Source organism: Takifugu flavidus, chromosome 10, assembly GCF_003711565.1.
Source record: "Takifugu flavidus isolate HTHZ2018 chromosome 10, ASM371156v2, whole genome shotgun sequence".
NCBI classification, from domain to species: domain Eukaryota; kingdom Metazoa; phylum Chordata; class Actinopteri; order Tetraodontiformes; family Tetraodontidae; genus Takifugu; species Takifugu flavidus.
This window is the reverse complement of record NC_079529.1, coordinates 13197263-13219375: the sequence shown is the minus strand read 5'-3', so window position 1 is coordinate 13219375 and position 22113 is coordinate 13197263. Positions and strand designations below refer to the sequence as shown.

Here is a 22113-nt window from a genome sequence, read left to right as displayed (position 1 = left end):
TCCTGATGGATTGTTTTTAGAAAGTGCACATCTCATCACCCATCACCTCACATCTGTCCGTCCACCTCCGAGGACACGGGTTTCCAAAGCTCCCTGCTTATTCATCCAGCCTCGGAGCCGGGGCTGACTCCCTGACTCCGGCTGAACACCATGTTTCCTGGGAAACCCTATTACTGCTGATGATGCGCTGCCGACAGCGAGACCTCGTCTGTGCTTGTTTACTGGTCCGTGCCTCTCGGGAGAGGTGACACACTTGTGCCAGGACAGTGCGCCACTAATCATTTCTGCACGCGTCGGCCTTCCGAGAGCTGGGCTTTACAAGCTTTTAAGGAAATGCTTGATGTCACAGTGCTGGAATTTCTCATTTTCCCAGAACCAAATTTGAAAATTTGGTAATAATTCCAGACCTGGGAACAATCCAGGGCAGTAATAGATATGCAAAACTAGATTACCCATTATCTATCCATCAATTTGTCGTCTTTACGCATTTATAATAGTAATTTCTGCCACAGAAACCCTTCCAAGGGACAATTAGTGTCTCCCAGCAGCCTAATTTATATGTGTGTTTCCATGTCTGCGGAATTCCAGGGGAAGAAAGCAGCACCTTATTAAAATCTTCCAGCTCTGTCTTCTCGGCTTTTGGTTCATCATCAGTGTCTCTGCCGATGTAACGGTGTCTAAATGACCGGAGCACCTGCACCAACGGTTTCATTACATTTCAACTACTCAAGCGGGTTGTAATTGCTCGTTATTTATTCTCATTTATGCAGGTTGTCACATTTACTTCTACCGTTTCAGTGTCTTTGCTGACAAAACAGGTGCGTCTCCCCTCGTGAATGAGCGCGGGGAGGGCGTGTGTTCCAGTGTCTAGCCGGGTGATTAGAAAAATCCATTTGGGTTTTATTTGACCTTCTCCCAGACGCCCCTGAAGTCTGCCGCCTGTGTCGTAAAGAATGAGCGCTGAGGAGCGTCTCACATGTCCCTAGAGGGGCCTGTTGGTCAGGGGGGCCGAGTTTGGCCTGTTGCTGTGTGACACACACTTTGTTAGGTCAGTAAAGAGGAGAAAAAGGAGATATCTTTTATTGCCCCCACACCGGGGGGAGTCCATCTCCATACTCTGTTTTTTTTGCGATATTACAAACTCATGAAGCTTTGAACACACAAATGAACACACACACACTGAGGGAGAGGTGACAGAGAGCGAGGAGGTTGCCCCAGACAGGACTGTCGTTTGCCCCCCTTACGGGCTTTTAATTGGTAACTCTGGCGGTGAATGAAACTTGGGCAGAGTGGGGTTTTTATTTCCTAGAAATAAACATGTATGTGTGTGTGTGGTTGTGTGTGTGTGTGATACTTCCTGTGCACCCTGAGTTTTAACCCTTCTCACTTTCCCCACTCCCTTCACGGTCGCCCTAACAACCACTTTGGCTGCTCTCTACTCCTAATCGCTGTGGCAACTGGTATAGAGCTGGGTCTCCATGGCAACACCCTGTCCTGATTCTTTGATCAAGGACGGATAGTTAACACACACACACACACAATGCACTGCCACGCACACCGGCACACAGCAGTATATCTTCCTGTTGTACACATGTGCAGAAACTCTGAAAGGCTTCATACGACTGTGGTGATGTCGTATTTGCACCATATTTAATCTTTTCATATTTTAAACACTGCTTTATATTCATAGACAACATTTAACCCATTAACTTATTCTGCAGATTGTGTATTTTTCAGGATAATATTGTTGTTAAGTAACTCATGTTACATACTGTATAAGCATGTACGTTTCGACAAGAAAACAGCTTCACAGAGGTGTTTTGGTTCTAATTATAAACTAAAAGTTAGTCGATGTCACTTCTCTCTCTCTTTCTCATCTCAGGCTAATCAGCAATTATCTCTCAGATCGCAGTCAACCATTCTCTGTAAATGTGTGAAAAACATGGGAATGATGTTATACGTGTTGTGGGTGGGGAAAGTGGGTGAAATGGAGCAAAATCGAGATCAGTGCAGGTAAACAGGATTACGACTCAATTAGAGCGACGCAGCGAGAACTTGTCACGAAACAGGAAGTAATGACAGGAAAATGTAGCACGTGTGCGCGAATTAAAAACAAAATACTTCAGTCAGTTAAAATCAGCCAAACAAATTTAAATGAACCAGACTTATAAGCAAAGCTGCCGTTTGTGTGATGTAGCATTTCTTTGTCTTTATGGTGCATTCTTTAACGCCAACGCTGCTGTAAGTCTTCAGGATTGTGATTTACACAACTCAAAGGGAGGATTGCTCAGTGGGATCCTAATGAGTCCTCCGCTCTGACTTCTGCTCTCTGTGCGCTCTCCCTCTTCTTGTTTTTGATAAAACTCTTGCAGCATATGCCACACATTATGTCACACGTTTAAGCACATCACAAACTGGGTCAGTGCATTTGTGTTCCCATTCACCACACTGACATGCTGTGAGTCTGTGTGAGTCTGTGTGTGTGTTTCATGCAGTTCACATGTGGTACAGGGAGAGCTGCACTGCATTATGTTTATGGGCAATGAATAATGTATGCAGCTTATATGTAAGCATACGGTGTAAATCCATATATGCTGTGCATAGTATCTGAAATTCCTCACACACGCAGGCTGTGCTGAAACAACCTCTTTGTGAAGGTCATAAAGAGTCGTAAATGTGGGTTCAGTGTGATGGAAGTTATAAATGTCAGCTTTAACATGAGCCCAGAACAGCTCCTATATCACCGTCCCTTCATCACCAGATATACATCAGCTGCGTGAACGTGCTGACACGCGTCTTAACAGACCGTGATCAGCGCGTTGACACCCAGCAACCCTCCAGGCCGCGGCGCTCTGACACGTCCCTCGTAGTGACAGATTGGCTCCGTGTGGCGATGACGCTCTTTAGCCTCTGCTGCTCTGCGCGGCCTTTGAGTCCATTTTCTCTTCCCATTTTTACAGCCTAGTTAACCCAAACTTTACCATAACCGTTACCCCAACCAGTTACTGCTGAATGCTGCCCCTAATCCCGGAGCCCCCACACACGCTCAGATTAACTCATGACACTGAGCAGGTTTATTCATGATGACTGCAGGTTCACGTGACACATATGGGGTGCGTGTGCTTTGCAGGATGCATGCACACATGCACAGATAAGCTGGTATAAACCGGCTCCGCATCCATCTGCCTTTGTTTGAACCTGTCAACACTTGAGCAGGGGGAGAACCTATAGAAATATTATACGCTTAATAATGACTCATTCAGCTCAGATCAATACACATTAATCAGTCTTATATGCATAAGCCCAACAAACAGCCCAGGCTACAGCAAGCAGGTTAAATACTGAAGGAAACTGCTGGAATGAGACTAAAGGGAAGGAGGAAGCAGCTTTTATCCATAAGGATGAGGAAGGAGACAATTAGGCTGGAGTTTTTATGACCTTAAAGCAATACTTACAGCTTATTAGACATCAGCAAATCACTGTTATGTTGTTTTAAAATTCATGCCTTCAGCACTTTTTGTTTCAAGGCTGTAAAGTTCAAAGAGTCGGCTATTTTCCTCAACAGGAGAAGGACAACTATGGCTTCTCTACACTTCACATACGTCTTACATGTGATTTTGAATCACTCTAGTGCACGATTGTAGTCTTATATTTGTTTTTATTAAACCTGAAGAGTATTTAGTTCACTCATCTATAGGAAATGTGCTGATCACCAGACACGCTGCAGCCAGGCAGTGAACATATTTACAGTTTGCTTCATAGGAAAGTAAATGAAAACTACCAATATTTAACTGGAATGAGTTGAAATGGGAAACTGACCAACCGGAGCAGACGGGAGTTTTCTGGCGGACACCTTTAAAGTTAATATTAGATTACAGTAGATCAGACGATTCATAAAAAATGACAATGATTGTTCTAGAATAAATTAATTAGCTGCCTTGTTCTGATGGTGGTGACACAGAGGAGAGGAGAAATGAAATGATAGTTTGGACATTTGGCGACAGCTCTGAGGCCGTTTGGTGGAGACAGAAATCACTGTGTCAGAGAGAAAGAGTGGGCAAAAAACCCTGAAGTGGGTGTCGATGTCAGGTAGTTACAGAAATTGTCAGGCTCAATTGTCCCTTGTTGAGAGCGGAGAAGCCTTTCCAAAGGTTCAGTCAGCTGATGAGCGATTCCATGAGGGCAGGCTGACATCTTAAAGGGTTCTGATTCCAAAGTGTCGCTCATCGAGTTGTAAAATCTTCAGCAAAATGGATCGTTGGTTTCAGTCAGAGTCATTTCAGACCATAATGAGTAGGCTGTAGGCGAACCCGGATCCATGATGAAGCAGAACCAGTAAACATGGCTCAGCAAAGAGCAAAGACCACTGATCCTAATGAAGGGGGGAATATAAATACAATCTTTTAAAAGCAGTTTCTGCATTGCCGCAGTTTATTTGAATCTCACATGCGGCTGGAAATACCAGCGAGGATTAATCCACCACTGGAGACAGTTGACAGTCGAGGCTCTGCAGAGTCAAGAACATCACAGGCCCGAGGTGCTTGCTAAATAAAGTTAATCCTTGCATGTTATCGCCCCATCCGTGCAGATGAATGAGTCCTGTTTTGAGTGCCAAAGATGAACGCCGTCAGCACTCTCTGCTCCGGTTTTATGGTGTTTTATTGTCCACATTCAGGCGCCGGACCTCCAGCCGATCGTACCGTGGTGATCGAAGAGTACCGCTTCCTGTCTCAAAAGCTGTTTGCAGCCGTTTCTGTCTTTGCTGGCCTCGGCATCCTGCTCGGCATCCTGTGCCTGACCTTCAACATTTACAACGGCAACGTCCGGTGAGTCGACAGTTAAACACTGTCATTTGGTATAAATATGCGTATTTGGGCTAAATTCCAGTTTGTCCCTCCATTTGGTTGCTGCTAAAAGGGTGTTTTTACCAGAAAATAATGAGGATTGATGGGTTAATTAAAGCTACTGTCAGAGCGTTGGCATGTGAAGGTCACCTGTTGGAGAGGCTCTGTTAGCGCCCAGAAAAGTGAAAGGAAATGACTCACGCCACAAACTGCTCCCATCATTATTGATTGTGATTATTCACTCGGAGTAATTTTGAAAATAACAGTCCAGTTTTACCTCCGGCCCTGTCAGGTGATTGGCTGAAATGCTGCTGCAATGCAAATGCAATTTTAAGATTGAGACATAAGTCTGTTTTAAATTGATTATCATGCATTTGCATTGCATTTTATGATATCACAAAAGAACGCAAAAACTGTTAAAAAAAATTCACAGAACAATTAGAAACCAGCCAAAAGAAGAGTTTAACGGCGTTACACATACACATGTGTAACCGCCTTTAAAGCTGCGTTCAGGCTTTTTTTTTTACAGCCATTAAAATAAAACAGTGTCTTGAAATGATCCCATCAAAGAAGCCATTAAATGCAGCCACATTTTAAGCTAATTTATGCAACCAACATGAACATACTTCCCACCAAAACTGGGAGGAACATCATTTTCTACATGAATTAATTTAATTAGGGGTTTTGGAAAGTGCTGCACAAATCCAGCAGCACTGAATTAAAAACTTGCCCGAGATGTTCAGCTGAATTATTTCTGCAAGAAAGACTTTGCAAGTGTGAAATCAACATTTTCCTGTGTTATTTGCTCCTCACAGCCAAACTCCAGTGTACTTGAACAGAATTTGTAGCATCAGGAAGTGATGTTAGATTTAATGAGGCGGCAGAAATGATCTGATAATGATGCCTTGGGGTGCGTGCAGGGTTTTACGCCACCCGCATGCCAACAAGGTTCTGGTTTTGGTTCTTTTCACATCTTTGGAAAATACCTGGATGCCTCCTTTAGACCCAAACAATCCAAATAGATCAAATGTATGTTTGAAAGGATGGAAGGACAGGGTGTGGTCAGGTCACACTGCTGGTTCGGACCCAATTTTTTTACACTCATTGCTTCTCTTTCTCCTCCAATTGGATCCAGATACATCCAAAACTCACAGCCTTACTTGAACAACATGACAGCGGTGGGCTGCATGATGGCACTAGCTGCAGTCTTCCCGCTGGGGATCGATGGTCACCACGTCCACAGGTCACAGTTCCCCGTCGTTTGCCAGGTGAGCCTCGCTGTCGGCAGATATCCACGCTGGTGTCGCCGTGTGATCCTCACTCTCTGTTTTGGTGTGTGAAACGTGGACGGATTTGATGTTTTAGCGTGTACCGCATTTCCTGCGTCGGGATTTCCATCTCGTACGCTCTCCGGGTGGAATCGGTAGGAATTTAAACACAGTCTTAATAATAAAGTATTTAAGTCTAATTTGGCATTCTGTGGTGCAGGCATAGATCTGCTGGGATCCACACAGTGAGGAGCCCAGCTTTATTGGGGAGTGGGAGCATTTCTGTCACCCGTGATGAGATGGGAAGAAGCAGATTTCCATTTCTGAAGCGTCTCTGCTCTTTGTTATGTATCTGCTCACGTCGTCAGTTGTGTCTTCTGTCCAGACAAGCAAAGACAAGAGTCTCTTAAAATGAGATTTTTATTGTTACAGTGGGTGTAAAAAAAAAATCAGGTTTTGTGATGTTAAAAAATGGAATTCAGAGAATTATGTCAGTACTTTATCCACCTTTAATGGGACCTACAAGATTAAATAAATATTTTACTGGAAAAGCTAAAGTACTGTGGTTGCACAAGTGTTTCCAGCCTGCAATAACTGGGAGGTTGGTGTGTTCAGACCATCAGACTCCTGCTCAGCAGTGGTCCGTCCATCATTCCTGGGTTGAGCTCTTCCAGGAGGATCTTCCTGACTTGTCCTTAGTTAGATGAGACAGCAAAGCCACGGTCCACAGAGAGCTTCCAGAGCATCAGAGGGGTCTCACTGTTGGAGGGATCAGTCAGGAGAAGAGAAGAAAAGAGTTTCCAAGGCTTCAGATAGACCATGGACCACAGTGAAGACAGGAGGACATGTGGCTCCACAGGGACACGACCGAGAACTGGACGTCCCTCCAAAACCCATGAGGAGACCAGGAGAAAATGGGTCAGGGAGGCTTCCAGGACAGCAACATTAAAGGAGCTGCTGGAAGGTCCTGGAGGTGGGCTACATGTGACAAGAACCTCAAGAGTTCTTCATAGGTTTGGGCTGTGAGGTGGGGGGGGGCAACATGGAAGCCTTTTCTCTTGAAGATGAGGAGGAAGGTCACCTTTCAGCGGGACAGCATGAGGGCAGCTGGAGCCAGAGCAGAATCCATCTGTAGATCAGTGTTGATCTGAAGAGCTGGGAGGAGATGACCTCACGATCCACCCAGCACCAGCCAGGATGTGCATTGCAGATGGTCTCCAACCCAAAAAGTCAAGTTCTGTTTGTTTTTCAGTAATCTATCAACATTACTGGCACAATTTCTCACTTTTACATCACAAAAATCTGACATTTTAATAGGGGCTGTAGACTTTTTATATCTCCTGTACATTCCATTATTGAACAGTTGCAGCCATATATCTGTATCTGTTATTACTGGATGGAAAATCAATGCCGTTGCTTATGTTGCAACACCTACAAATCTTTAACTCCTGGCAAAGTTATTTTTTGGCAGGAAGTTAAACACAGTCGGATCTGATGTGGAATATTCAGAGTGAAAAAGGAGCATAATTCGATCACATGTTAGACTCCACATATGGAGTATCATTCATGAAAAATATATGATGCCCTGCTCCTGTTAGAACTTTTACGTCTGGCTTTTACCTTCAGGGGTCGCCACATCGAACCAGCTGTCGTAGTCTGACCCGGTCCTCTTCGTGCCCTTCATCTTCTCATCCTCTTCACTGACCAACTTCATGTCCCCTCTGAATACACCCATACATTTTCTCAGCCTAACGGGTGTTAAATTCTTAACGTTACCAGGTTTTATCGTCTTCATTCATTCATTTAAAGTTCATAATTTATTAATCGAGACAATATATAAATGTCCTAATTTATGTTTGAGATTAAAAACCAGCCTTGTTGGATTCTGTAAGTTCGGGGTCTGTGATATATTCCCCTCATTCAACCCACTATACCCTTTAAAGCTGATTTGTCTTTTTTTTAAAAATATAATTGATTACAAACATAATGTTTTTTGAAGAGGAATATAGTTACAGTTCCCTGAAATCGAAAAATGGTGAATAAACCAAATAAAGAGCCAAGAGAGCAGAGCAGAACAATTGAAACAGCCAGAAAAAAGCAAACACGGAACGATAATGTGCAACAAACAGAAAAAACTAATAGAAGCTCACGCAGGAGCTGACAACAGCTCCAGCACCAGCGCTCGCACACGTTCTCACAAACAACCTCTCGTCTCGCTCTTCTCGCCCGACTCTTCCCCTCTCCTGCAGTTCCGACTCTGGCTCCTCGGCCTCGGCTTCAGCCTGGCGTACGGCAGCATGTTCACCAAGATCTGGTGGGTTCACACCCTCTTCACAAAGAAGGAGGAAAAGAAGGAGAAGAAGAAGGTAGGAGGAAGGGATGGGGGGGGGTGAGCCCTGACGTGGTTTTATGGGGAAAAACAAACCAGCTGAGACAGTAAAACCTTGGAAACATGGAAAATGCATGTAGGATTTCTGATGCTGCTGTCGGGAACACGAGCAGAACCAAACACACCATCAGCTCCACCTTCCTGCTGTTCTGGTTTACATGTGTGCTGTGGGGGGGAAAGGGGGGGGCATCCAAAGCCTCATCAGAATAACAAGAGTTTAAACTATTTATGGAGTGTTTATGAATATGGATAAGCACTAAAGTCCTATAGTGGAACCTTCATGAGGGTGATTGTTTGCGTGAAGCACAACGAATCAGGTCCACTTTCCGCTCTCTTCCCGTCCACCATTTTGCCGTAAAGCTCCGCTCGAGTGTTCAAAGAAACTTCTGCTAATGGAGAAGGAGCTCTTTTCAAATCAACTTTCATGTGACTCGAGTGAAATGGCACAGGACTGGAATGCGTCTCCATCTGCATTTCATTTTCCACTTTGACGATCGCTCGCTCGAGTGGCTGCTACGACGAATGCTGGACGTGCTGGGAGAGAAGCGTGTGGGGAAGGAGGCAGAGAGCAGCAGGGGAGCTGCCTGTTTTTTCAGGATGGGTGTAGCACTCCTGGTGTTGCCTGAGTTCTCCAGTATTGCAGCTGATATGAGCCGTCTGGTTAACCCAGATGGGTTCATCTCTGTGTCAGAGCGATGAGTTCAGGTGGGAGCACAAATATAGTCAGCGCAGTTCTGTGTGAGTGGCCTGTAGACACATATGGGCGAACTCCCACAGCTCCTAAAATACACACATTCTCACTCTCCCTCACTCTTTCTGGCGTGTGCACGCACACGCACTCACTTTCAGTTAGACAGTTTGCAGCCAGTCATCCAGAACTCACTATGATGCTGTCAACCTGGCTTCACTGTTTCTGCACCGCCTCACATGATGCCCTTGGATTGTGTGTGTGTGTGTGTGTGTGTGTGTGTGTGTGTGTGTGTCTTTTTCATCAAATTGACACAGCAACACTTGGAGCCATGGAAGCTCTATGCAACAGTTGGAGTGCTACTGGCTATCGACTTCCTGTCCCTCGTCATCTGGCAGATTGTGGATCCTCTGCATATCACAGTGGAGGTAGGGAAATAAACAGATTTATTAGTGTGTGTGTGTGTGTGTGTGTGTGTGTGTGTGTGTGTGTGTGTGTCCATCTATAACAGGGGTCGGCAACCCAAAATGTTGGAAGAGCCATATTGGACCAAAAAAACAAGAAACAAATCTGTCTGGAGCCGCAAAAAATTAAAAGCCTTATACAGGGCTCATAATAAAGGCAACACATGCTGTAAGTGTCTATATTAGCTGCATTAGCCTACTTTCCAAATGATAAGTAGGCTACAAATACATAATGAGCATTCATGATGAAATGTTTATTTTCCCTGCAGCATCCTGGAGAGAATGAGGCACCACGTGGCCGCTCTGCTGTACGATGACGCTTTAAGTTTAACTTCCATTATAATGAGATGTTGAAATTAAATATTTATTATACACATTTATACAGCATTGGAAAACTTTAAGAATGATTGTCACGTTATTCCTCCTACAGAAATTATATTAAAACAATTTCCATTTTCATATTTTTGAAAAAGCTCCAGGGAGCCACTAGGGCGGCGCCAAAGAGCCGCATGCGGCTCCAGAGCCGCGGGTTGCCGACCCCTGATCTATAATCTATAACATCTAATAAGAACTGATTTATGACTTATGTTTGTATTTGTAAAGATCACCTGGTGAATTAAGACACTGTAAAAAAAAAACACACTTAAATTCAAGTTCAGCAAAAATTAATTTGCAGTAAAGCCAGCCTAGTTTTCCTCTTGATTTCTTTTGATTTTTACTCATTAAAGTGGTCTTTTTCACTTCGAGAGGGCGACTAAGATGGTTTATGGCAGGTTGCTGTGGGGAGCTGGATTCCAGAACGGGAAGGATCGGGCTGATAAATGGATTTTCTCATTGTCGTAATTGATTCATTTTCTGTTTGACCAAGGCTGGGTCTGCATTTTCCAATCCAATAAAAGAAAAGTAACCTCGGTAAATAATAATTTCCAGCCCGTCATGCCCAGCGCCAGTATATTTGCACCAACATACTTAGATCCTGGACTGGGTGGGAGACCAGTCTTCCTGGTTTCATGGTCCAGCAGGGGCTGCAGGCATGTTTTAGCTGTGTTCAGTCAGGAGCTCCAGAAGATTCTGCTGCACTGCCCATAAACAGACACAATTTACTGGTGTGCTGGTTAACATTTATGGCTCCTCATTAAATAGGTCTTTTAACACTCCTTTGATAGGGAATAAAGTTGCCCCCTTGTTCAGAGACTCACATAAAACAGGATCAGCTCTGATTTGATCCACCCCCTGAAATGTATTCTCTTTAGAAGCTCCTGCGTGGATCCCACAGTGTTAGCTTTAGCAGGTAGCGCTGGCTGATGCTGAGTGCACCCGGTACCTGACCGAAGAGCAAGCTGCGGAGGACAGGTTGAGCCTCCGGATTAACATGAGTTATCAGCCATTACCTGCAGAGTGCTGCTCTTAACTGCTGCCGGCCTTAAACGGAGCTGCCATTTTTTCATGGTTATTATATATCTGATTAATAATAAGGTAATTTTCACCATCATGTCTGATGTGCAGGATGGATCCTTCCCCCGAAGCGAATCAGCCCTCTGTTGCTAAAAGCACAGCTTTCCCTCTGCCAGTGTTGCTTCTTATTATCTCCCTTTCCATCCCCTCCCCCCATTCTTCTTTCTGCCGTCTGAGTAGAAGTTCACTAAAGAGGCCCCTAAAGAAGATCTGGACGTCCTCATTCAGCCCTTGTTGGAGCACTGCAGCTCAGAGAAGATGAACACGTGGCTCGGTATCGGCTCTGCTTCTTTCTTTTCTCACATCTCACACTTTCATTATCACTCTTTGCCCTGCTCTCATTTTAATGCAGTCTGGCGCTGCATGATATTAGGAACACATAATATATATTATGCAAGAATGTTACTAAATATTTCAGTGTTAATATTACTCATGATAAATGTTAATGTCCTTGTGTTTTATGCCCATACTGCTACATAATGCCATCTCAACGGAACTGTCTTTGCTTAGTGGATTATAAATAATAATTGAGTTTTCACTAAGAGGCATTGAGTTCTTCCAGATTCCATTGTTTGAAACATTGTTGGAGCCAAAGGTGTCCGATTTTGTGGCAGTTTTATTCAACCTCCCAGTTAGAGGTTGAATTTTCTTCCAGGTGCTCAGGTTTCATGCAGATTTAATGGTGGTTCTAATTTCTGTAGGCGTGTTAGTAAATTGCTTTTTTATGTTTTTGCAATGAAATATGAGCAAACATCCTACTAACAAAGGTCAGGTTAAAAGCTTTAAAAGCTTGAGCCAACTGTGTTGTGCACATAACAGCAAAACCTTAAGAGAGGAAAAACCATGAAGAGAGGAAAAAAAACAACGTTATCACAACGTGTTTCTAATTTCAGCTGGATGCAGCATCTTCTGGACCTTCAGAACCAACAGAACATTGTCACAAGTGGTTTCGTGGTCAAATCTGATGGCACAAAACATTTGTTGATCACTCGATACTCACCAACGATTGTCACGTGTCTTCCAGGGCGGTGGGGGCGTATTGAGACCATTTATCATCTCACTTTAATGTAGGACGTCAGCTGAGTCATGATTGACTCAGGGTGTTGACAGAAGGACAGATAGGACAGAGGGAAGGACAGAAGGTCATGAGTCATTATTTGTTGTCCTGAAGATAAAGAATTAAGATGGGGGAGAGGAGAGGAGAGGAGAGGAGAGAGAGAGGAGAGGAGAGAGGAGAGGAGAGAGGAGAGGAGAGGAGAGGCGGACTCTGGACCCCAGCAGCATGACTCCGAAGATTGTAAAGGTTGTCTGTTCTACTTTTAGTTCTACTCTGAGAGCGGAGAGTTCTGTTGGGAAAATCTGGTTCTGTCAGCTTCTCCAGATATGCTGCAGCCTGTAGTTCAGGAGGAGGATTTTCAAGATTCTGGATTCTTTTGGGTCAGTGGAGAGAAGCCAGGGTAGGAGAGCTGTGATCACTCTCAATAATTCATGTCAGAACTGCAGCAATGGTCCCATTACTGCAACCCTGAAGGCCGAGAGTTCCGAACCTGTCATTAAAAACATATCACATTCCTCAGTGAGCATGTCGGGCTCTCAGTCACATGTGCTTACCTTACTAATTACAGAGGACGTCTCTGAAAAGTCCACACAGGAATTTAGAGCCTCTCAGCCGCTCCAGAATTGTCTACCAGCTGTGGGTGCTTGGAGGAGCCACTCTTCTGGGCTGTAGGAGCAAAAAATGCTCATAATGTTTTATTATAAATATTTTCTATTTTTGCCATGTAGTAATACTGTGTGAGGTCTCACCACCCGCCCCCCACTTCTCCCTACTTGGTGGTCCACATTGTCATTTTATCTGCCTGTCTTCTGAGGGTTGCGGCTCTTATGAAAGTATAATAACGCTGAAATTCAAATAATCAGCGTCGCAAAGTGGGCCGTCGCCCGTTAGCAGTTCTGTCCTCCGAGAAGAAAGGGAGGCACTGCTCTATCAGTCATTTCTGAGAAGAGAAGAAACAGGCCGTTTAAAGACGTGTCAATCTGTCTTTTCTCTGACCGGCTTCAACCCTCCATCCCGTCTTTTTTTATCATCTTCCTCTGCTCTCTCTCTCTCTCTCTCTGCCTCTCACTCGCTCTCTATTATCTTATAACATTGTTATTATCGCTACAATCAAGCTGGAAGTCTCATTTGAAGACTTTGAAGCCATAAATTCCTTTAACATGAAACTCATCCTTTCTGCACCCAATTGAGCATGTGACCTTGGTGAGAGCCAAGATAGCGTGCTGTTGCCTTTGGTCCTGATGAATCTGCCTTAGTGCCTGTGAGCAAGTTAGCACGCTCGGATGGGTTGTTAATCCATCAGTCTAGCAGAACGTTCAGATTTTTCTACTTTCTCTCTTTTTATGCCAGGTCAGATTTTTACCCAGCCAAATAAAGTCCAAGTAGCACCAGGATAAAGAGCCCTGGTGCTTAATCCTCCGTCTAGAACCTTAAAAAAGGGTTTGTTTTAATGAAACACTGGTTTTATTATTTGAACATTGAGGAGTAAAATCAATGCAGTGGACTTTAAACCAAGACGTCATTTATGAATGAACTGTTACGAAGAGGGGGTTGAACAGGACGCAGGCCAGGACACAATGGTGGAGTGGTCAAACAGCTTTATTTACAGGGTGGGGGGGCACACAAAGAACACGAAGGCAGCCCTCCAGGACTGCATGGCACCCAGGGAACGGGCGCGGCCCTCCAGGGCGCAGGAAACAAACACGGCCCACCCGGGCACAGGGAGCAGGAGCAGCCCTCCAGGGAACACGGAACAGGAGTGGCCCTCCAGGGCACGGGGAGCAGGAGCAGGCGCGGCCCTCCTGGGCACGGGGAGCAGGAGCAGGAGCGGCCCTCCAGGGAACACGGAACAGGCGCAGAACACCCTGGCACTGACAGGCAGGCACAACCTGCTTAAATCGGCAGCAAGATGTAAATTGCCTACAGGTGCTCCTGCCCGCAGTGCCAGCTGCCGCCAATTGTGCTCCACACCACCCCCTGCAGGACAGCGGCCGACACAACCCAGAAACCCCAACATGAACGTGCAGTCGAGTGTTTTTGTCATCACACAACAATATACGGGACTCTACAGACGCCGCGGCAGCATTGCCTGTTTTATATTATTGACCTGTAAATAAGATCACCTTTTAAAGCATATCTAGAATATCAGATGTGTTTCAAAGATCGAGGCTCAGGTGTAAAGATGGAGAATTACCTAAATATCAATAGCTGGCAGCGATGGGTCAAGTTGGAACCTACAGAAATGCTTTATGTTTAGTTTGACCTCCCGAGGGTGACGTCATTTCAATACTGTAATAACTGCAGTTACTCAAGCATGTCAGTTTTTTGGAACTCTTGCTTGAATTTGCCCATTTTCTGCTAATTTAAACATCACTTTTCCTGAGTTAAACGCCCATTTCTCCACTAGATTTTCTCGATACGTTGCCAGCGGCGAGCTCCTTTAGCAGAACATTATGGAAATGACTCCCAGAAGGGAAACTATGATTTAGGTTTGCATTTGCTCTCAGCTTTTTATTTTCTTCTTTTGGCATTTGACATAAATTTTTCTGAAGAGGAAAAAAAATAGTACGAAGAAACAACTAATGAGGGTATTAAATCAGACAAATACAGTGAAACTTCAGCCAGATGCATGTGAAAAAATAGATGCCTTCATTTTTATTTGACCTTGAACATTTTGTTTAATAAATGCAAAGATAATTCATTTTAATGTTGGAGGAAGGCTGGATATTACCGGTAACCTTCCCATCAACCAGCCCACAAATGAGAGCTGTCGTATAAATGTGTGGCTGTTAGCAGCATATTACAAATCCCGACCTCGTTCTTCCTGCAGGGGTGGTGTATGGATACAAGGGGCTGCTGCTGCTGCTGGGCATCTTCCTGGCCTATGAAACCAAGTCTGTCTCCACGGAAAAGATCAACGACCATCGGGCCGTGGGGATGGCCATTTACAACGTCGCTGTGAGTAGCAAAAAATGAACCATCGCATCGAAAACGCTGCCTCTACTTTCTGCCCTCTGCTCGAGTTCTGCCCTAGTAGCAGCCATCCCTTCCTCAATGGACCATTACACCTTAATGGTTTTATCTCCTGTTCTGTCCGTCTCGGGTTTCTTCCGTTTTAAGTGTTTCCTGACCTGGTTTGAGGGTGTGAGGATGGGGGGGTGAGCAGATTGTAAAAGTCTTTCAGGCAGAATGTTTGTGATTTTTGGGCTCTAAATAATCCTGAATTGATTAGAGCAGGTCAGCTGTATCTCTCGGAGATGCTCACTCGACCCGTTTCAGGCTGATGAGGGTTGCTGTGATCTTAAGATCGAGCTTTGTGGTTTAATTGGAGAAGAAGCATCGTAGCTCCTCAGCGTTGTCTCCTCGGGAGGAGAGCATTGATCAGGGATCTTTGATTGTGCTGCTGCCGCAAATGCAGCGGTAATTTCATCATTTCGTCTCAGCTGTGACGGCGTGTGATATTATGGAATGTTGTGATCCAGACGCTGGTTACCATGGTGCCACAGGCTTCCTTTGTGCGACGCTGTGGGACCCCGAAGACGTTGATTGTTGCATATTTTCATGCTTTGGTTTTGCTGGTTTTGCTGCACATTCCTGATGCTGTTGTGGATGTCTGCCCCCCCCCCCCCCCCCCACAACTGTTTTCTTCTCCACCCCGACCTTCCTGGCTCTTCCTCTCGTTCTGCAGGTGCTGTGCCTGATCACGGCTCCAGTGACGATGATCCTGTCTTCACAGCAGGACGCGTCCTTCGCCTTCGCGTCTCTTGCGATCGTCTTCTCTGCCTACATTACTTTGGTGGTGCTTTTTGTACCCAAGGTGATTATTTAGCAGCCTCCTTAACCTTTTTTGCTAATACTGTTTCCTTCCCTGAAATTAGTCAAATGTGACGTCCATCAATAAGGTACCTGGATGTTAAAGTCCCTGGACTGGGAGTGTGGCCTCGAATAGAACTGGTTCTAGGTGATAGCATCCTAAAGTAAAGACTGCTCATTGTTGTTCTAGTTTTAGTTGTATTTTTGTTTTAATTTTATTTCTTTTGGGGGGGAGGGGGTCTTGAAGTGGTGCCCCCTCCAGCAGGTGGCGCCCTGACCTCCTAGCTAAACATAAGATGATAAAAATGGAACAGATATTTAATCATCTGCTCAATATGTTGTTATGAAACTCAGAATTTTCTGATGTTCTTTGGGGGTCTGATTATTGTTTTTGATATTGATTTGTTCTTTGATGTTTCATTTTTTTGGCGGCGGGCCAGATGCGGCGTCTCATCACCCGTGGCGAGTGGCAATCAGAGCAGCAGGACACACTGAAGACCGGATCATCCACCAACAACAACGATGAAGAGAAGTCCAGGCAGCTGGAGCGAGAGAACCGGGAGCTGCAGAAGATCATCCAGGAGGTGACGGCCTCCGCTTTACTGCTTTGCTGCTTTGATTACACATGAGTGAGGATGGAAGGAGTAAATATTTTGTAATGAATGCATCCGCTGCCCCGTGAATGTTGTCTTTATTAGAATTCTAAACCTGTGGCATAACACCGAGGCAAAACGCACATTAATCTTTATTACATGGTAATAAAACCTTGTTTCAGTGCCGCTCTAACAGCTGAGGAGGCGCCCTCATATTTAAAGAGAAATCGAATACAGAATGTAATAAAGATGGAGAATAGTTCTTGTTTATAGCAATAATCTTGGTATTAACAAGGAAAAAGCTCTCAGAGAGGCCAGAAATCCAAGCAGCCCCCATCCCCCCCCCCCCATGTTGGGATTTACACCTGTGGAATAGTATCTTTACATATATAGGCAGCAAGGTTATGTAATAAAGCAGGCTGCTTTATGATCAAAGCACTTGGCTTTGGTTTTTGAAAGTTCAGAGGTCAAATCCCTCCGGAATCTGGAACTTCACATATTTTAATGAGCTCTTCCTTCACCTGTTATCAACCTTTCCTGACTATTTAATTAAAATCCCTTCATAACTTCGAGGTATTTAGGTAATGTCATGTCGCCTTGGCGGAGGTAATAAAGGAGTCCACGGAGGACGTGATAACATCCACGACTACGGCTCAAAATGGTAGATGCTATTTTTGTAAGTGACCTTTGTTTAAAGGAATATTCCCAATGAAACTCAGCAGTTCAGAAAATAATATTGATCCATCTGAACATTCCAGCCTGCACATTTGCTGGTGACGCTGGGCAATATTTTGTTTCATTGAAAACGGAACTTGGAGAACGTAATTAATGTGTTTACCGGTATTCCCTCTGACTTTTGTCTTCTTTGTGTCTTTGCTGCAGAAAGAAGAACGAGTCTCTGCACTACGCAACCAGCTGGCGGAGCGGCAGGCTCTACGGAACCGCCACCGACCTTCCATTGGCCAGAATCAGAACCATAATGCCCCCCCACCCTCATCCCAGACGGATCCAAAATCCCTGCTCCCCCCACCGGGTTACCCCACCACAGACAACCACTCTCTTCCTCCTTCCTTCTCCAACTCCTCCAGCCTGTACCCAGCTGACAGCAAGATGAGCCGTAACCACTGCCACAACAGCCAAATCCCACTGCTTTATAAGTAGGAGACACACACACGCACACACACACACACACACACACACACACACACACACACACACACACACACACACACACACACACAGAACACGCTGGGACACTGTGACCTTCACTCGTGTCAGCACGGCGGTGTTGTGACAGTGATTATAATAGAGGGGATAGAAGCCTGATGGGGAGCAGCTCACCTGCCTTCATCCAGGTTCCTGCTTGAATTTTCAGACACGTTGGATTTAGCAACAACAGAAACGTTTGTGGTTGTGTCTTTGCTATCGTGTCTCTGCTCTGTGTCTTTAGGTTGTTGACTGAAGAAGAACTGTACATGCAGTTGTTTCCTATATTGTTCTGTACTGTCTGTTTTTTCACGGTTCGTTTTACCTTTCAGGAGTCATTTCAACGTAACCGTGTCCCGTTTTTCTTAAAGATCGCTCTGCTGGTCAGCTCAGGTCGAGCGCCGGGGAGGGTTTTGGCATGCGTGGCTGTAGTTTGTGTCGAAAGCAGCCTCTTAAAAACTCCAGTGCAAATGTTCCGCCGAAGGAAATCAAATGTGCTCGTGTTTTATCCGCTTTTGACAGTTAAAATCACAGTTTACAACTTTTTCTTTGGCTTTCCAGGATCGTGTTCAACCAGTTTGGTGTGGTTGTAACGCACACTCGGCTAGAACGTGTGACGTATTCACACGCCGTCCTGCCAAGTCTTTATTGTTTACTTGCTTTTTCTCATCACTGACAAACTTGATGGACGTTCTGCTTGGTTTATATTCTACCATCTTCTCCTGCTGGGGACTGCACTGGGAGGGGTGTGGATAAAGCTGTGGGCAAAGCTGTGTAACATACCGTGTTAAATCAGGGGCTCGTCTGGAGGTTTTAGACGGGAGCTTTTACAGTTTCTGAAAAGCACTGATACCTAAACGGAGTCGTCACCTCACGAAACGATCACCAGATATTCCAAAATGTACCCATTATCTCATAGTGCACTTTAAATGGATCTAGAGTTAAACCTACCTTTATTTTACTCTTGTGAATTTTAGCTGTGTATTCAGGAGGATATAAAGGACGAATTTATGACCTGGTCACTTCCTGGATCAGCGTATCATATGAAGGCAGAAGTAACCTTAAAAATGATGGATTATCTTGCAGATTTGTGACAATATACATGGTTTTGGGGGTCTTTGTATTCATTCTATCTATATCTCTATCCTAAATGTTTATATATTTCAAAGTATGTGTATGCAAATATGCCATAAATAAAAGCAATGGTTTTGTTATTTGAACTGGTCATTTACTGGTTGTTTTACTCTGTGTTTTAGTGCTGCCATGTACTTTATCCAGAAGTTAACCATGTGAAACCGCAGTAGCTGGTTTTGGTTACTTTGCATCGATGAAGAGGTGCACAAGATAAAGATGAAACTGTGGTTCTTGTTTACCTGATATCCACTAGATGTCAGCAGTGAGTCGCCTCTGTTTACTTCTTCTGTTGACACTTTCCCCGCATTAAAATGAAGGAAACGAATTTAAAAGATCTCATTCACAAAAGAGGGAAGTGGGTCTTGATGCAGTGTGAAAGCCAATCTTGTTACCAGAGCAACAACAGGTCAGTCGAGAAAAGGAAATGAATCAGAAAGTGTTTGGTATGTGTGTGATATATAGGGGGGCATGACGAGAGAGACACCCTGTGTCACATCCGTTTCCAGCTGACTGAGGACAAGCATGAGGGAATGAGTTTGGTAATGAGGGCAGGTTGGTGCGTTTGCGTAGGAGGTCAGAGGTTGAAATGCGTGTGTGTGTGTGTGTGTGTGTGTGTGTGTGTGTGTGGAAGAGAGTTGGGGTGGGGGGTGCCACTGGGGAAAACCCGCTCTGGGCTGAGGCTTCTGTGGGTCTCCACCTGACACAGCAGGACAAAAAAAGTCAAAAATTCCCCTCCACTTGTCTGATGAGGGAACTATTTGCTGGCTCTGGCCCATTTTTGTGTGTGTAGGTGTGTGTGGGTGTGTGTGTGTGTGGGTGTGTGTGCGTGTGCGTGTGTGTGTGTGTGTGTGTGTGTGTGAGAGAGAGAGAGAAATTTGCTGTTTCACATGGGAAGTATTTTAGAAACACAATTGTTTGCTCAGTTTACAGCAGTTTAATTGACATAATCCTGTACCGTCAGTACATCTTCACCACCAGATACCACCAATTTAAATATATAAATAAAAATAAATACATACATGTTAAGATTATAAAAACACCGTTGTACATACACATATTCCTTGAACCTACGCTCTTCAACAAAGAGCTGTGTCCTCATCTGGTACAGCAGAGAAAGTCAAGTCTGTCATGATCTCAGGTCACCATAAATATTAATATAAATAAACAAGAAGTGCCTAAAGGGCAAAAACAATGATGATGCAAACTGTTACAGTTTATAGCTCAACAGTGTTTAACAACAACCTTCATCTCCATTGAGACTTAAATGTTCCTATTTCACCCTGAAGATGAATGATCTTCATGACCGTTGGAAAACAATAAAATCCTCCCAACCGCTGAGGGCAGCGTGCGGAGCTTTGGATGTTCAGGGACGTTGTTTTAAAGTGCAAACACACCGAAGAAAGTCTTGCCCTCCTCCGTCTCCAGCTCGGACAGCTGGTTGGTCTCGGTCCGAAGTTTGTCCCCCATTTTCAGCTGGAAGACGGCGCCCAGGTAAATGGTGTTGTAGCAGCTTTGTCCCTCGCTGTAGCCTCCCTCCAGCGCCGAGTTCTGACACGCTGACCTCACCGCGTTCAGCAGAGTGGTCTCAGTGCCGATGGAGTCCGAGTACCGCCAAACCCTGTGGCTGAGGGGAATGTGGCTTTTTCCCGGTGAGTGTTTGTCCCCTTCGCCGCAAGTCACTCGGAAAGAAGCCTGGCTGTAAACAAAGTACAGGCCGGTTTTGGGAATGATGATGGTGTTGTTGTCGAGCTGGAAGTCGCCCTGAGCGAACGCCTGGCCTTGACCGTTCTTCCACTCCACCTGGTCTTTTCTGTTCTCTCCTTCATCGAAGCTGCCTGAGAACACAGCATGAAGGAACACTCTTAAAGTCTTTCCTGATGCTAAAAATGACAAACGTTTGTTGACGTGGGGTGTTTTCTTTTTTGTTTTAACATCCAACTTTGGTCTGTGTGTGCTGAACCACCACTAACACAAGTCACATACATGGGAGCATAATTACATCAAGTTTTTTTGGGGGGTGTTTCTTCATGAGCATGATTATTTGCCGTGTGTCATTAAAATACCACAGATTCTTCACGCGTGATGTGACTTGACCACCCAGCGTTTGATTTAAGATTAAACACGAGGGACTTGCTAATGATTTACGCGGCAGCTTCCTTATTTCCAGGAGCTGCTGAAACGAGGGGCCTGCTGTTGGGCGAGGGCCCGTCAGGAACTCACCTTCTAAATGGATGGCTGCCTTGGCTTTGCTGCTGATGCGGCTCAGCGTGTAGTGGGGATCTGAGGAGGAAACCACAACTGTGAGCTTGATTTGAGCAACAGGCGCTCGTGTTTTGCTGTGTTCACGTATAGTTACCTGTATCCTTCTTCTCAATTAGTGTTTCAGATTTTTCTGGAACAGCCTGCAATAGAATAAAACCATCCAATTAGACTTAGAAATGTAGATATGATGTTTGGGTGCAGGCCTGCAGAAGGTGTCTGGCTCTCACCTGCATCTCTTGCCTTCCGTTCCAGTAGCTCACAAACAGCAGGGCGCCTCCGCAACAGAGGACCACCACGAAAATGGCCAAGAAGATCGTCCCCATCCACCCAGTAGAGGATTTCTTTTCCACTAAGACCACGGTCTTCTGCTGAAGACCCGTTTCCACGTCGCTGGCTGCTGTCATGTAATTCACCATCCTGTGTTTTGGGCTCTGCTGCTGCCTTTACAGATATTTCTTCGCTGCTGCGATCTGCAGTGATGACTTCTCCTTCTCTTTGTGTTGCTGTCAGTGCCTCTGCCTGTAGTATTTATGCTGCAGCAGTTACTTCTGCACAAGGGAAACTCCAGTGATGTCATTTGGTAAATGGAGGCCGCCGCGCAGACCTGAGCCACGGAGAGAGGAGAGAGAGAAGGAAAGTCACAGGTTTTTTTTTTAAATCAAATCTGGAGTGTTGCTTTCAGAATGGGAAAGTGGTTTTGGAGCGTCCAGAATCTAGGTTTTGAAAGCTGACAGTGTTGTAACACATCCAGGCAGGCAAGCGTTCACCAAAGCACACAAACACATATTCTGCTCATTACTGTGCCACCCACAGCATGTAAAACTGTGTGACTGTGGACGTTTACTCGTGAATTCGTGGCTTGCCAACGTTCTGAGGTCAAATTGTTTGAAAATGCCATAAAATTGTGACGTCTATCTGTTCATGTTGTTAACAAGTTTTG

The 22113-nt window shown here is 45.0% G+C and overlaps 2 protein-coding genes across 4 annotated transcripts in view; one reads left to right on the top strand and one right to left on the bottom strand.

Moving 5' to 3' along the window:
• Nucleotides 1-18997, top strand: part of gabbr1a (gamma-aminobutyric acid (GABA) B receptor, 1a) — a 45530-nt gene extending 26533 nt beyond the window's left edge. For 2 of the 3 annotated variants that reach the window (XM_057046386.1, XM_057046384.1), the window contains exons 17-25: nucleotides 4676-4826; nucleotides 5980-6112; nucleotides 8362-8478; nucleotides 9507-9617; nucleotides 11289-11382; nucleotides 14996-15123; nucleotides 15854-15983; nucleotides 16408-16562; nucleotides 17454-18997. In XM_057046386.1, the coding sequence (XP_056902366.1) occupies nucleotides 4676-4826; nucleotides 5980-6112; nucleotides 8362-8478; nucleotides 9507-9617; nucleotides 11289-11382; nucleotides 14996-15123; nucleotides 15854-15983; nucleotides 16408-16562; nucleotides 17454-17732 (1298 nt within the window). In that variant the 3' untranslated portion in view covers nucleotides 17733-18997. The remainder of the gene's footprint in view (nucleotides 1-4675; nucleotides 4827-5979; nucleotides 6113-8361; nucleotides 8479-9506; nucleotides 9618-11288; nucleotides 11383-14995; nucleotides 15124-15853; nucleotides 15984-16407; nucleotides 16563-17453) is intronic. The other variant, XM_057046385.1, reaches the window with a different exon arrangement.
• Nucleotides 18998-19830: 833 nt separating this feature from the next.
• On the bottom strand, nucleotides 19831-21769 carry tnfb (tumor necrosis factor b (TNF superfamily, member 2)). The gene is made up of 4 exons (XM_057046395.1): nucleotides 21401-21769; nucleotides 21268-21313; nucleotides 21132-21191; nucleotides 19831-20746 (listed from the first exon to the last, which is right to left on the bottom strand). The coding sequence occupies exons 1-4, from the start codon at nucleotides 21587-21589 to the stop codon at nucleotides 20289-20291; spliced, it is 753 nt and encodes a 250-aa protein (XP_056902375.1). The 5' UTR covers nucleotides 21590-21769; the 3' UTR covers nucleotides 19831-20288.
• Between the last annotated feature and the right edge of the window lie 344 nt (nucleotides 21770-22113).

Coding starts and splice junctions, on each gene's coding strand:
- tnfb (XM_057046395.1), bottom strand. CDS start 21,589: ATGGTGAATTACATGACAGCAGCCAGCGACGTGGAAACGGGTCTTCAG. Junction 21,314..21,400: donor ACGGAAGGCAAGAGATGCAG/GTGAGAGCCAGA, acceptor ATTCTATTGCAG/GCTGTTCCAGAAAAATCTGA. Junction 20,747..21,131: donor GGCAGCCATCCATTTAGAAG/GTGAGTTCCTGA, acceptor CTGTGTTCTCAG/GCAGCTTCGATGAAGGAGAG.